The sequence below is a fragment of the Aspergillus bombycis genome, assembly GCF_001792695.1.
Source record: "Aspergillus bombycis strain NRRL26010 chromosome Unknown contig00006, whole genome shotgun sequence".
Taxonomy (NCBI): Eukaryota; Fungi; Ascomycota; class Eurotiomycetes; order Eurotiales; family Aspergillaceae; genus Aspergillus; species Aspergillus bombycis.
The window spans coordinates 392080-405842 of NW_019170008.1; the positions used below are offsets into that span (position 1 = coordinate 392080).

Sequence of the window (13763 nt, forward strand, 5' to 3'; positions counted from 1 at the left end):
TGATAATCTTATAACGCTTAGTATCATGATACTGTTTGCGCATCAGAAGTATAGGCTTTCAATGTTAGGTTATAGAAACTATGAAACCTTGCCTTGATAATCCACCGAATCACTGCATTTGTTAAACACAGAAAAGAACAAGCATCCTATCATGGGTTATGAATGAGTAGTATTAATACCACTGTAAGCTATACCCCCATATCTTGCATGAATCAAGGGTCGCCAAATACCAGCGTATTTTCAAACTATCGTTGCCTGACACTGGATATTGAATGTCGAATGATTTCAATATACTTCACATGGTAAAGCAATTCATCGGACCACTCTTGTCGCGCTGGTCCAACTCGGCTAACAGTGCACAGGCCGCAACAACCCTAAAGCTCGTAAGCTCACCGTATACCTCCTTGCGGTGGCCGGAACTACTCCCGTGGATGCCATGATAAAGACACGCCATGGATAGCTCCAAGCCATTAGGATCGGGGTCCTGGACCTCCTGGCGGCGCATAATGTTTGAGACCCATGTAGCAATCCGGTTGAACTCCTCGTGTAGTTTATTTGATCGGTCACGTTGGCGGCGGGTCTGTACACCCCGTCTGTTAATGATAGACCCAATGACCACCTCTAACTCGCTGATAGGCTTGGTTGGATGGTCAGAATAGGTGTCCATTGTGGAGACAATCGCGTCTTCGTACCTTTTGTAGAAGATAGTGTTATCAGCAGTGTAACTCAAAATCCACTAATTGCCACATATTAATCTTACACTGCTCGTATTCGCTTGGCTTCGTCAAGATGTTCCTCTTTTGGGGTTCGTGACAATGACCTGCACCTCTTGAGGCAATCCTCAATCACACTATTCCAAAACGATTCATCATTCGTGTCAGTTTCAGAAAGGACATATTTGCGCCAGATGTTTTGCTCATCGATGGCCCTGTATAGCTTTCCAAGAATCTTCTCTGACTTATAGTAGCGGTAGGGCTCCTCTGCATCATCATCGTCATCATAGTTCGCATGTGAAACATGCTGCTCAAGGCCGATCTTGGATTTGTTATAGAGGCGTGTTTGGGGTCCTGGTGCCAGACTAGGTATTTCAATTGTTAGATCCGACGGAAAACGTCTGCTGGGCAGGGAAAAACATACAAATCCGGTCGATAACGGTTGACTCTAGGCATATCCACCATGTTGACAGGAATTCCAGTTTTGGAAAAGTCCACGGCTTTCGAATGCAGCCCAGCCAGGACGCGACATGAGGTATCCCTGGTTCCCGATTCAGCCTGATCGGCCATGATCATATGGCGGATAGCAATCAGGCCAAGGATATCGGACTGCATGAATTCTACAAAGAATTCAGCCATGTCATCTACCTTCACCACACGCCCTATGTCAATAGACGTGGGACGCGGGTAATCTGCAGGAGGAACTGTCTCAACGTTCTGCAGAACAGGATCCCAGATAACATGATACAAATCACCATCAAGATCCCCCCCACTCAACGTACTGGGCAGGTCCCGACTTCCTTTCTGGCTGAATACAATACAATTACGATGATACCCTAAAGGATGGTCTTCTGGGGGTACGACATTTTGGGCACGTTGAATATCACCGCAGTGAAGCGCAGGCGACCGAGTCACCAAGACAGGCCCAGGCCCAGGAGCTGCCGCATATTGCCCTTCCATATGGTCAAATGTCACATAGACTTCACCTTCTTGAAGGAACCCTGTTTCATCTATGACCCCATAAAGTGTCATCCCTTTTTTGACGGGGATACGTGCTTTGTGCTTCAGGAGCCGGAGCTCCCTGAGAACCACCGCCTCAACAATGGCACGAAGGAAACCGTCTTTTTTATAGTTCAAGCGTGTCCAGTAACATTGACAGTAGAGTCGATAAAGGCCAATGCACTCGCCGATTGACTTCTCCTTGAGAAACCTTGCCGTCTTATCTGTACTGGCAGTGATGGATTGAAGGCGCGCCAGCTCTTCGTTCTGCATTTGCAAAAACCAATCCTGGGGGGCACCCATATCCTCCAAGATCTTAATTACTTGACGATTTAAAACCATGGGGTAGGGTCTAGATGCCATATTGCAGATCTCGAGATTTTGCATATCCTCGCTATCGAACTTGATCATTGATGGGCGGATTTGAATGACTGCAGCGGGCAATCGGGTATCAGCAGCAAGCATGCCTTTCGCCCCACCCAACCGGATCTGAAAACATGTAGGATTTCCTCTTGTTAGTGGTATGTCGGCCCAAACACTTGCTACCACCTCTCTCGAAATAGCCCCGACCCCATCACTGAAGACCCGTGAGCCGTCCGGTGAGGTGAGGTCCGAAATCGTTGAGACTAGTACACCATGCTTCTCTAATGGAACCATGAAGGGCGTTTCACTGAATGCCTGGCCAATTCTGGCTGCGCACCGCGCCGGTGACGTTATATGTGAGAATTTACCGATTGCATCGATGATCGAACAGTGTGTCTGCTTATGACCATTATCATCGCGAAATGGAGAGCAGAACTGTGCGCTCAGTTAGCTGCTTCCTATGGACATTATCTATGGATAGGATTCTTACCCAAACCGCGTGAGATCGCAACGAGGAATGTGAAAACCCAAGAAAGTTATATGTGCGGCCGGCGATCTGGATCCCCTTTGTCATAATGCCTTTGAAACGCTCATAAATATCCTTGTAGTCCACCTTTGCATTGAAAAGCAGATCTTCTCCATTCTCATCGCAAAATTGCACACGTATAAAGTACTCGTGATGGTTGGGAAACTTGCGCAGAATCCGATTTTGCGGTTCCATTTCGGGCCCATGCAATGTAATCCGGGTGGGGGTCACATTGACCCGATTGACTTTGGTCATGTTAGCTGTGTTCTCATGAAGCCCTTCTCGATAGGCGAAGCGTCTTGTATCTCTCTGTGGTTCTCCTCAAGCGTCGTCAGAAGAGAGTCTACCTCATAGCCCCAAGGATCATCTCCAGGAAACGGCCAGCCGATCATATTAAAAAGCTTTCTGATTCCGTCCACGGTGATGGGGTCTCGCCCTGCTGCCTTATCCTCAGCGAACTTTATACGTAGCCTTTCGGTCAAGTGGCGGCTAGTGGTGGGATGCAGGTATGCATTTTGTGCCAATGCCTGCAGCTGGAAGAGAATCCCAAATGGCATAGAGCTATTACTCATACATTCTGCTAGCTCATCCAGGAGTTTGTGAAACTCAATTGAGACCGACTGTGAGGATAAGAGGGGCCGTGCTGGGGTCAAGTCGTAACGATAGATGGTTATCTCCCAGTCTTTGAGTTTTTCTATTTTTGCCCTGAAGCCCACCACAGAAACTTTGAACTGATAAACCAAGCACTGTCCAACTATCTGGTTATGTCCCTTCCCTAGACTGGGCAGACGTATCCGATTAGAGCGCAGCCCCACTAGATCGTCGCAAGTCCATACCTCTTCAAAGAAGAAGGGCACATCAGAGAGGGTAACTGTGAGAGTACCTTCAATCGAGTAGATCAAGCTAACAATGGTGGCAAGAGGTATTCGAATCCGCCACTTGGGAAATCCGTTGACGATCATCGATCGCGTCTTGAATTTTACAGTTCCTCTGGCTGACCATTGAACCTCAGGACTGTATGTTAACTGATCCCCGACAAAGTCGCATCTTCCGCAGCTGTATTGCTGCATCTCCAAAAAGACAGACTCCTCTTGTCGCTCCCGGTATCCCATTTCTCTTTCTTGAGCCTCGTGCTCCAGCGTCCGCAGGGCGAAAGGCTTTGGTGGATATCTACTTGGCTTGCAACACACATCAACTCCCATAATATGCAAACTTGACTTCCGGCCCCAGTGGAGAGGACTACGCGAATTCTGCGTTTCGCCATATGCCTGCAGAAATCTTTGTCCATCGCCGACACGCAGAAAGGTAATAGTGCCAAAACTCTTCTTTCTGGGCTTCTCGCAAATAAAATCTTGGATTTGGAGGCTCTTCACGAAGGGCTGAAGTTCGCGTTTGAAGCCATGCTGATTAAGATCCGCTGGGACACGGTGAAGAAAGACCTCCATCTTAGATATAGTATCGAACGAAGGAATGGTTTCCGGACGAGGATATGAAAAGGGAATCACGGGTAATCAAGGAGCTCGGGCAAGCAGTATTATTATTGACTGAACAGTTGTAGGCCGGACAGGAGATGAGACGAAGTCGTGAGGAGCAAACAGATGACCAGGACTCCTATTGGTTGCTGTGGATAGCAGGGTACATTCAGTGAAGTGGCAGTGGGAGGTACGTCTCCAAGCTCGTCTTGATTGGCAGTCTGATCCATCTCACCTTTGGTAGCACTAATACTAGTCCTAGTAGACTTTTAACCAGTGCTCTTCCCTATGGCTATTTTGCAGACCAGGACACTGGTAGGTTCACTAGAGCAGAGCCTAGAATGACGAAGAGCCGTCTCTTCAATGCCATTAGTATTCGCCCCAGGGCAAGAAAGAAGACAACAGCTCTGTCACTCACATTGTCACTTTGTATTCTAGGAAGCATAGTAGTGAATGGTGAGCAGAGGTCAGCAGAGCTTTTGGGAATGAAACACATCTCGGGCTTGTTGTTATTCACGCAAGACGAGCTGGCCCACACTAGAGAAAAGCAAAAGTGACATAAGGTAAAGTTGGGCGAAAGCAATGGTGCAGTGGGCGCTGAAACCATTGTCACACCTGACTTGGCACTTGAATAGCTTAGGTACGACTCACTGTCTCCCGCCGCTCTTTTGTCCTTTTTTTTTTTTTTTTTCATCCTTTCACCTTGCGGGATGGGCCCACTATGATATCACTCACTATTAAAGTATTGGCATGGATATTCTGGAGAGCAATATCAAGGTAAACCAGATCTACTTTAGGATACAGCCATGATTGTTTTGTTTGTTGCACGACGAGACAATACGTACAGTCAGCACCCGGTCAATACTTTAACTTGACGCTGCATATACCTAAGAAGCATAAAGGGTATGAGGGTATTGTTCTGAATGCAACCACAATATCAGTACACACTGCTTACGCAGGTGGGAGATGAATTGTAACTTCACCTGGAACGCAAATTAAAGAAGGGAAAAAGAGGCAGATAAGGGATAGAGAAGGAAGGCTGGAGGAGGGATTGTAGAAGCAGTAAGGGGACGGGATATGGCAACGCAGAAGTCGTCATCAGTGTCTTCCTTCCAATATTTCCTAACCTCGTGGAAACCACAAGGGCTCCTCAATCGTCGACGATTTGATAAAATTCCCACGACGGAAGGCAGATAGTCTAGCGAAGCGTTGCTCAAGAATGTGCAGCCAAGTTTCTCGCAACTGTAAAGCTTCGACCTGCTGAAACCTCCATATAATATAGGACATATCACAAAGTGTCGCGGACAAAAGCGCAAATAGAATGATGATATGTGCCGAAGTGTAGCCGAGCAGATCAAATACACACAACAATGCTCCGACGCAGAGACTGACCAACATCAGAGCCAAAACAAATTCTTCAAGCTTCCGACAAAAGGCAGATTTAGAATCTTCTACCATGCTGGATAATTTCACGAGAGCGGATGGTGGGGGGAAATTATCAATGATGATAATGGCGAGATTGACCGCATAATCGTGACAGTTCCAGAAGATCGTACGATATCTTGGTAGTGCATCTGTGGATCGGTCCACTCGATGAAGCTCTTGTGCTTATATCAGGAGTTCATGGTCAGCCTCTAGTTTCTTATGGCTATGTGAGGGCATTGTACCCGAATGAAGGAATTGGACGTCGTCTTACATATATAATCTAACTCACACAGGCACATCCTTGTCTTCCCAATGAACTCTAGGGCGCGAACTATCTTGAGTTCGGGCTTTGGTACTCTCCTTCCAGGCCCTGAAATGGCCAGCACAGAGTACGTGCCTTTATGATTGTAGATAGTGCCCTCAGCCAATTTATCAATCAGCGTCCGAGTCTCGTCCGAGCAAACACCGGAGGGAATAACAATCACGCCCATATGCTGGGTGAATTGGAACGGCCTGTTGGAGATCTGGGGAATGACCAGAGCATCCAGGTTCTTCATACAGCCCCAATCCACCTGAGCTGACCGCATGTCGATTAAGCTGTTCGCAAAGATAAACACATCCTGTGTTCCTACCAGCCAAACATCACATTAGAGCTCCTTCTAGCACTTCAGGTTCCAACCGCACCTGGGTCGTGGTCTGTCGTATAATGCCGATCTGATCCGGCCTGGGCGGGAGAACCGCTGCAACTTGTCCAGCAACCGACATTGTGGATCATCCTTACCACTCAAAGGGCATCGTTTGTGGGGTTTTGGGTGGTAACAGCAGAGAGAATACTTAGCACCTCTATATGATCAACGGACGAGAATCACCTCAGGGCATACATTTACTCCTTTAATCTCTTCGTGAAACCTTCATGAATCGTGAATCCACATGCAATCTGTTCTTTCCTCTGTACTCGTGTGTTACATGTCAAGCAGTGTGACTCCGTGCTTTGACACTGTTGATACTGCTGCCAGCGGGTCTCGCGATGGAAGAGGATGTCTCGTGCCGCCTCGCAGGACTAATGTCCGAATGATTTACAACGGCTTTGCATTTACTGAGATATCTACAGCATAAATGACTGCTCATTGGCAGCCTAAACAAGCCTTGTCGCACCCGAGATCTTTCTCTCGCTGCCTGATATGTCCGAGACGTATGTGGGTCAGAATATCCGATGTGCACCGGCCGGTTTCTGTTGGCACATGGCATTCAAAGACGACAGTAATTTATGGCGTTCATGGCCAGATGTTTATTAGGGTTGTAAAAATAAGGACTTGAAATTAGCCGAAGGTAAACTCAGTTAAGTGATATAGTCAAGCAACTTGGAACTTTCTTCATCCTATCGCATGGCATTTACCTGTTCCAGTGCTGTTCCTGACTAGATGGATGGCAGATATATATAACCAGTACCACCACATGATTCCCAGTTGGAATATGTATGACAACTACAAAGCCACAAGCTGTAAACTACACATCGAAATCCCAGAGAGTGAGCACCTCGCACGTTATACAGTCCGTAAAAACCTCATTGGTTGGAATTGGGTACGTATTTTTGGGGAGCTCCGTTGTTGAAGAGCCTGAAGCCTGAGGCATCAACACCCGATAGCAGGTGATTATCTCCCCCATGACGTCACGCGTTCACGACCACGGAGTTATATTCTTCTACTAACAGTTCCTGTCCCTACATTCTGACAGACTACTACCAATGCTATGTATCATCTCTATCTGACGCTATCAAACTCCTATTTGATTTCCTATCGTTGCCCCATGCAGGATAATTGACAACATTGCATCATGGGCCGCGTACAGCAACGCAGGTAGATCATCGACCCTGACGCGCGACATTGGAAGTTGCATTTTGCTGTGGCTGAGGAAACTCATCCAAAACCTTCTCCTTTCCACTGACGGTAAATGTGGCCGACGGGAAGTCCTGTCCGACATCTACCTCCAGCTTATAGGACCCCGGATACAGCACCAAATCTCCGTTCTCAGCAGTCCGGGCAACGGAACCCACCGAAACATCCAAATTAACTTGCTGGCTCTGTCCGGGTTTGATCCCCTTCGCGCGACTGTATCCCACCAGTGTTTTGATAGGATAAGGCTCCGGCCCGACTCCATCAGCGGTCAAGAATAACAAGGCAATGTAATCCGATGTCACCTTCCCTGTGTTCGTCACCGTGACAGAGAAAGTATCAAAAAGTTCCGTATCAATCGGTGCATTAGTAGCACCACTGGATACAGAATCCGTGTTGTACGGACCATACTCGTCGTAATCCCATGACACATTGAACGTTGTATAGTGGAGACCAAAGCCGAATGGCAGCACTGCCTTGTCATACCATCGGTAGGTTCTTCCTGGGTTCTTAGACCCTGGACGAAGGGTCATGTCTGTCATGGGGACTTCGTCTACATAGCTGGCAGGGTACTGTGTTACCGGAAGACGCCCAGCAGGTGCTGATTTCCCGGTTAGAATATCGAAGATGGCTGCGCCACCCGCTTGACTGGGATAACCTGCCCACAGGAGTGCGCTGACACCGGTATTTGCAAGGAGGGAGGAGTCGTCCACTTGCCCACCGCCGAACTGCACCACTATTAATGGTTTCTTTAGGTCGGACAACTGTTCGATCAAATCTAGCTGATTTCCGGGCCACGCAATAGTGGTGCGATCCTGCGACTCTTTCTCAATTGTGTTGTCTATGCCGCCCGCATAGATCACAATATCTGCTTCTTCGGCGGCGGAGATGGCTTCCGCGAAGCCGGCTGAGCTGTTTGAGTTGATATCTGTACCTTGAGAGAATTTCACCTTGTATCCCTTGTGTGCGGCTGCCCAGATCAGCGTCCTAATGTACCTTGGAGGTCCCTCGTAGTTTCCCTGTAGTTGCGTCGTTGCGTTCGCAAACGGGCCAATTATTGCTACTGTTCCGTTGCTCTTCAGCGGGAGTGCTCCATTGTTCTTGAGCAGGACGATACCTTCGACCGCTGCCTTGAGGGCAAGTTCCTCAGCGGCTGGCGTGAACACATCATTCCACCCTATCGATCGGTAGGGTTGACCCTCTGCAGGGTCAAAATACCCGAGCCTTACAAGAGATGAGTATAGTCGTATGAGTGCCTGATTCAATGTCTGATTGGTATATAGACCCTGCTGGAGTGCGCTGTCCAGATATTCCGGGAAGACGGACCCGCAGTCTAGGTCCGTTCCGGCATTCAGAGCAGCAGCGGCAGCATGGGCACCATCGGCGACGTAATGATGGTCAGCGTAGATATTGTCAATTGCGCCGCAATCGCCGGTGACCCAGTGGCCAGTTTGTTCCCATCCCCAGTGCTCACGGAGGAGAGTCTGCAGCAGCCAGCGATCTGCGCAAGTGGGGATGCCGTTTAAGGAGTTGTAACTGCACATCACGGCGCCGACTTTCGCATCGCGCGTGCATGTCTTGAAGGGTGGAAGATAGTACTCAGATAAATCCTGAGAAGATACAACAGCATCGAATGCGTATCGCTCAATCCCTTCCCAATTTTCCAAATCATACGCTGCGAAATGCTTGCACGTTGCGACTACCTTGGGTCTATCAGGCCCGATACCATCCTGAAGTCCATCCACCAGATGGTAGACATACCGAGAAAGATGCAACGGATCTTCTCCAGGGGTTTCTTGACCACGACCCCATCGAGGGTCACGGAATGGATTAATATTGGGTGTCCAATAATCGAGACCCGCATGGCCACCATTTGCGAACGCTCGAGCCTCAGTGCTGATGACAGTGGCGACTTGCTTGACAAGATCATCGTCGAAGGCAGCTCCGAGAAGAATGGGCATTGGGAAGGAAGTCGCGTAGCTGAAGTCACCGCTGCCGGGAAACGACACACCATGACCCTTGGCTACGCCATGGAGTGCTTCATTCCACCAGTTATAGGCAGGTAGGCCCAGTCTAGGCGCCCCGGACGAGTCATACTTGGTGTTGTTGATTTTCTCCTCAAGAGTCATAGCTGCCACGAGCGATTTGGCCCGGGATACAGGGTCGAGGGATGTGTTGCAGACATTGTTTTTGCTTAAGAGGCCACTGCTACAATCTGGAAATATACTCTCGGTCGAAGCTAGGGATGTAAAGAACAATAGTGCGGCGAGTGGCCGTAAGAGAGGATAGACGTGCACCATCTTACTGTGCGCCTAGTTTGACTACCTCTGACCAAAGGCATGGCCATACGACGCAAAGCGGCCTTTAAATGCCTGTGAACCGAGGGCGCACTTGTCAATTGAATTTACCGTTGGGAAATGAAGGATCATGCAATACTCTCTAACACAAAACAGGCTGATATCCATGCTCACCTAGTAGTTAAGGATCGCTCTGGCGATGGACAAATTCTTCAACTGGAGAGCTGTTTGTCCTTCCGCCAATTGCAGAGAGTAAATGGCTAACTGATAACCCTGTTACCATGCAAGTAATTAGCCTGAATGTCGACTCTTTGCGGAGAATGCAGATCAGGGTGCGGAGATACTGCGGAGACAGTTGCGATTTTGCCGTATTTGTGTATCAAACGGGACTGAATGCTATCCGACAATGCCCTCCTGTTTTGATACCTACCTCACAATCTCATCTGGAGTACGAAGCTCTGCTACACATTCACCACCGTGTTATGTCATACTTATTATTATATTGTTGAGATATATATACAATGTCAGATGAACGTCAAATCGCATATCGAAACTCCGGATTTTCCCGATCGGTTAAATCCAAGAATTCATGATTCTGCGGTACGACATACGCATCACCAAGCGCCTCCTTTTCTTGGTCCCTCCGGCGATTCTCCCGGATCGACAGCCAGCGAATTAGGCAAAGGTCCAGCGTGACAAGCACGTACAAGATGACGATGGAGATCTTGGCAGGCAGATACTGCGGGGCATCCTTCGCCTGGAAAGTTTGTGGCGAAATAATATTTCCGACCGTGTAGGCGATCGTCTGGATACATGAGACAGTGATTTTCTTTGTGGATCCAGCGATGTTGGTACTTGTTAGGCCCAGGATAGTGGTCCACCCAATTGGAATGCCGCCTGTGAGATAGTAGCCGACGAGGGCGGGAGCCTTGTCTGTTGTTGCCATGAGAATTGCACCCACGATCGAGGGGATGTGGCCGATTATGCACCAGAGGAGTCGCTGTTCGGTTTTCATAGCGAGGTAGGTTAGCCCGATGAGGGCAACAACCTCATAGGCACCTAAAGGTGTCACAAGCAGGAGACTCTGCGTTTGCGAATAGCCCATGCCGGAGACGAGAATGTTCCCGAAACTAGTCGCGATGGAGTTCGGTACATTGGCAGCCAAAACCCAGAAAGAATATAACCATGTGTTGGGGTCTTTAAGCGCTTCATACACTTGGGCCTTCTTGAACACGTTACTGCCGATGCCCTGGACGTTGCTTCGCAGGCGCTCTGCGTGTAGGGCCTTCTCTTCCGGGGATAAAAACCGAGCTGTCACAGGCGAATCTGGTAGGATGAAGAAGAACAAGATGCCAATCACGACGGTGAACAGTCCCAGGATGAGGAATATTACCTGCCACCCGCGAAGCGAAGCGGTAGGATCGCCACCAATATGAATGGCTACACCGTATGCAATGTACCCTCCGAACATTTGCGCAAAGCCACACATGGAGAACCACAATCCGACCCGAAAAGCCTGTTCCTCCTTACGATACCATTGCGACGTGAACACCACCCAAGCCGGCACCACTGCGGCTTCGGCAGCACCGAGCAATGTGCGACATACCATCAAAGCAGCGAAGGAATGGCACGCGGCCATACATGCCAGTATAGTTCCCCAGACCGTCACATTGAAGGCGACGTATCGGGCAAGGGGAAATGCCTGGATGAGACGGGTCGTCGGGAATTGGAACGCCAATTGACCGAAGAAAAACATGCTAGAGACCCAGTTGAACTGGTTTCCATGAAGATTGGCTGACTCCCGAAGACCGGTCACACTGGCGTAACTGATGGCGATTTTATCCAGATATTGCAGGAAATATACAATGCAGATCAGCGGCATCACGTAAAGATCGATCTTGCGGACTAGTCGGTGCGAGGCCTCGGGATCAAGTGTGCCGGCTTCACCACCCGCCGCAAGAAGCTGAAGCGCGCCATCGCCCTTGGTGGTTGATGGACTAGTTGTCGCTGACGATTTGATGTCGATATGTTTCTCGTCTGTATACGGCGTCGTGGACGATGTCATTATCGCGGCGATGGTCTCCCAGTACGCAGCGTGGGAGAAACAGAAACTGTTCGTAATTTTTTCATGGCAACTATGGAGCGATACGACGCTTTAAATCGGCATCTGGGATTTCTTGGCTCTAGTGTCGTATTTCGATGAGCATTCGTGGGGCAAAAAGCACGCCATCGTGTTGACTCTTATCGCATTGATAATAAGAATACCCCGTCTGACTCACTGACGGCTTCCATGACATGAGGTTATTAACAACCTATCCATGTTTACACATGATCTTGAAGGCCTAGAAGACTAATCTGGCCTAACCTAAATTAGGTGAGCAATGCACGGACCACTGCATAACCTGGCGCATATACCACGATCCAGCAGTTTAAGTCCTTTCATGTCACAGACTCACAATTCAGTCAAAGAGTTAAAGATCTAATGTCAGCATCAATAAACTGTGAGTCGTGGACCTTCTCTGCTAGCGGGCACCAGTGTCCACTCAGAGGGGCCTGTCGCAGCCGGCAACACATTCATGCTATGCTCAATGGGTTGTTTGGATATGCATTAATATTGAGAAGCAGCTTAAGACTCGAGGGATGGCTTTTTCAAGTCGCTGCTTTAGATCCCTTGGTTTTGAAGACCAAAACCAACGTCTGCCCACTTGACTTTATCGAGGTGAAATGAGACAGGTCACAAATTACCACCCGAGTCGCTGACCTGCATCCAATACCACCCCTGATCTGCACCTTGATCATTTCTTCGTCATTCTGTGTCTAACAGCAGTCCCTGTGTGGCAGTCTGCAGCAGCTACATGAAGAGCTGTCTCATTCGGCAAATGCTCGCCATCAGCACATTGTTTTGTTCTTGGAATTATAAGAAGATGGTGTTGTTAATGGAGCTCATTAATTCATGTTCCTATATTAATAGTTAGATCCCGGAAGTTAATAGACGTGCAAGAACGCCGTAGACATGACCAGCATTATCCCAAGCTCGGCTTAATCCCCTCCCGTGCGAGAAATTCCCTGATTCCATAAGGACCATAATACCTTCCGTCGTGACGTATTGCGTCCCATAATTTGTACAGGACGGATACTATGCTAGTGCAGACAGGAAGCTTGTTCTCCATGGTTAGAAAAGTAGCAATATAGTCCTCCTGCTCCTGCCGAGCGGTGATACATGATCCGATGTGAAACAGTGACCAAAGAAGTGTTCCCCATGCGTAACTCGACGGCGGTATGGTTTTTAATAGTCTTCTCGCCTCAGACACACAACACAAGATCTGATCTTGAATAGGTGGTGACGGCACACCTGGACCATTGAATGCACATCGCAGCGTTATAAGTAGGCCCATCTGCTGAAACATCGCGGCAGCTATCTCGGCTTCGTCAGGCCCATTTGGGGTTCCTGTCCCATTCCATGATGCTGGTACTACCCATAGTAGGACTCGCTGTTCGAGGGAGTGGAACTCCGCAATAATTTCTGGATCGAGGTGTCGGGGAGAAGACATGGCGGGTTTCTCGGCAAAAGCGGCGATGGATGGGATCATTTCAAATAGTTCATACGCACACCCGGAACATCGATCGCGATAATAATCTCGGTATGAAAATGGTGAAAGTTCTAGGGATTGGCTCTCGGTGGGCCTGTGGCTGCTGTCTTTTATGGGGCCAAGGCCGATATGACTATTGACATTACTGAGAAACATGTACTGCTCTGCGATGAAACATGCGCAATCCGCATCGACTGTGTCTAAAAGGTTATTTTGTGACGCCAATAGGGCACAACATGGCAGTAAGTGCTGCATCACTGCGCCATTTGTATCTCCGTCTATTACCTGAATTCTTAATTAATATATAGTACTTGAGAAAGCAGCTACATGCCGAGAGCAAGTGCTAATAAAAGGCCACGTTAGCCTAGGATGAAGAGGAGGAGCTTACCTCAAAATTACACAAGGCTAGGAGCAGCAATACTATCACCACGGGATTACGATTGTATCCATTTCCATACTCCGTGATAAGATATTTGACTGCCCGTA

General features: G+C 48.6%; 4 protein-coding genes across 4 annotated transcripts; all 4 read right to left on the reverse strand.

Moving 5' to 3' along the window:
• Positions 1–295: 295 nt before the first annotated feature.
• ABOM_001570 (RNA dependent RNA polymerase) lies at positions 296–2796 on the reverse strand (the record flags this gene model as incomplete). Its single annotated transcript, XM_022528700.1, has 4 exons — positions 296–692; positions 761–1078; positions 1138–2510; positions 2566–2796. The coding sequence occupies 4 exons, from the start codon at positions 2794–2796 to the stop codon at positions 296–298; spliced, it is 2319 nt and encodes a 772-aa protein (XP_022393489.1).
• Positions 2797–2852: 56 nt separating this feature from the next.
• Positions 2853–4046, reverse strand: ABOM_001571 (RNA-dependent RNA polymerase; the record flags this gene model as incomplete). The annotated part of the gene is made up of 1 exon (XM_022528701.1): positions 2853–4046. One exon carries the CDS (start codon positions 4044–4046, stop codon positions 2853–2855), a length of 1194 nt encoding a protein of 397 aa, XP_022393490.1.
• A 3313-nt stretch (positions 4047–7359) lies between these two features.
• On the reverse strand, positions 7360–9690 carry bxlB (putative beta-xylosidase; the record flags this gene model as incomplete). Its single annotated transcript, XM_022528702.1, has 1 exon — positions 7360–9690. The coding sequence occupies one exon, from the start codon at positions 9688–9690 to the stop codon at positions 7360–7362; it is 2331 nt and encodes a 776-aa protein (XP_022393491.1).
• Positions 9691–10222: 532 nt separating this feature from the next.
• Positions 10223–11752, reverse strand: ABOM_001573 (allantoate permease family MFS transporter; the record flags this gene model as incomplete). The annotated part of the gene is made up of 1 exon (XM_022528703.1): positions 10223–11752. The coding sequence occupies one exon, from the start codon at positions 11750–11752 to the stop codon at positions 10223–10225; it is 1530 nt and encodes a 509-aa protein (XP_022393536.1).
• Between the last annotated feature and the right edge of the window lie 2011 nt (positions 11753–13763).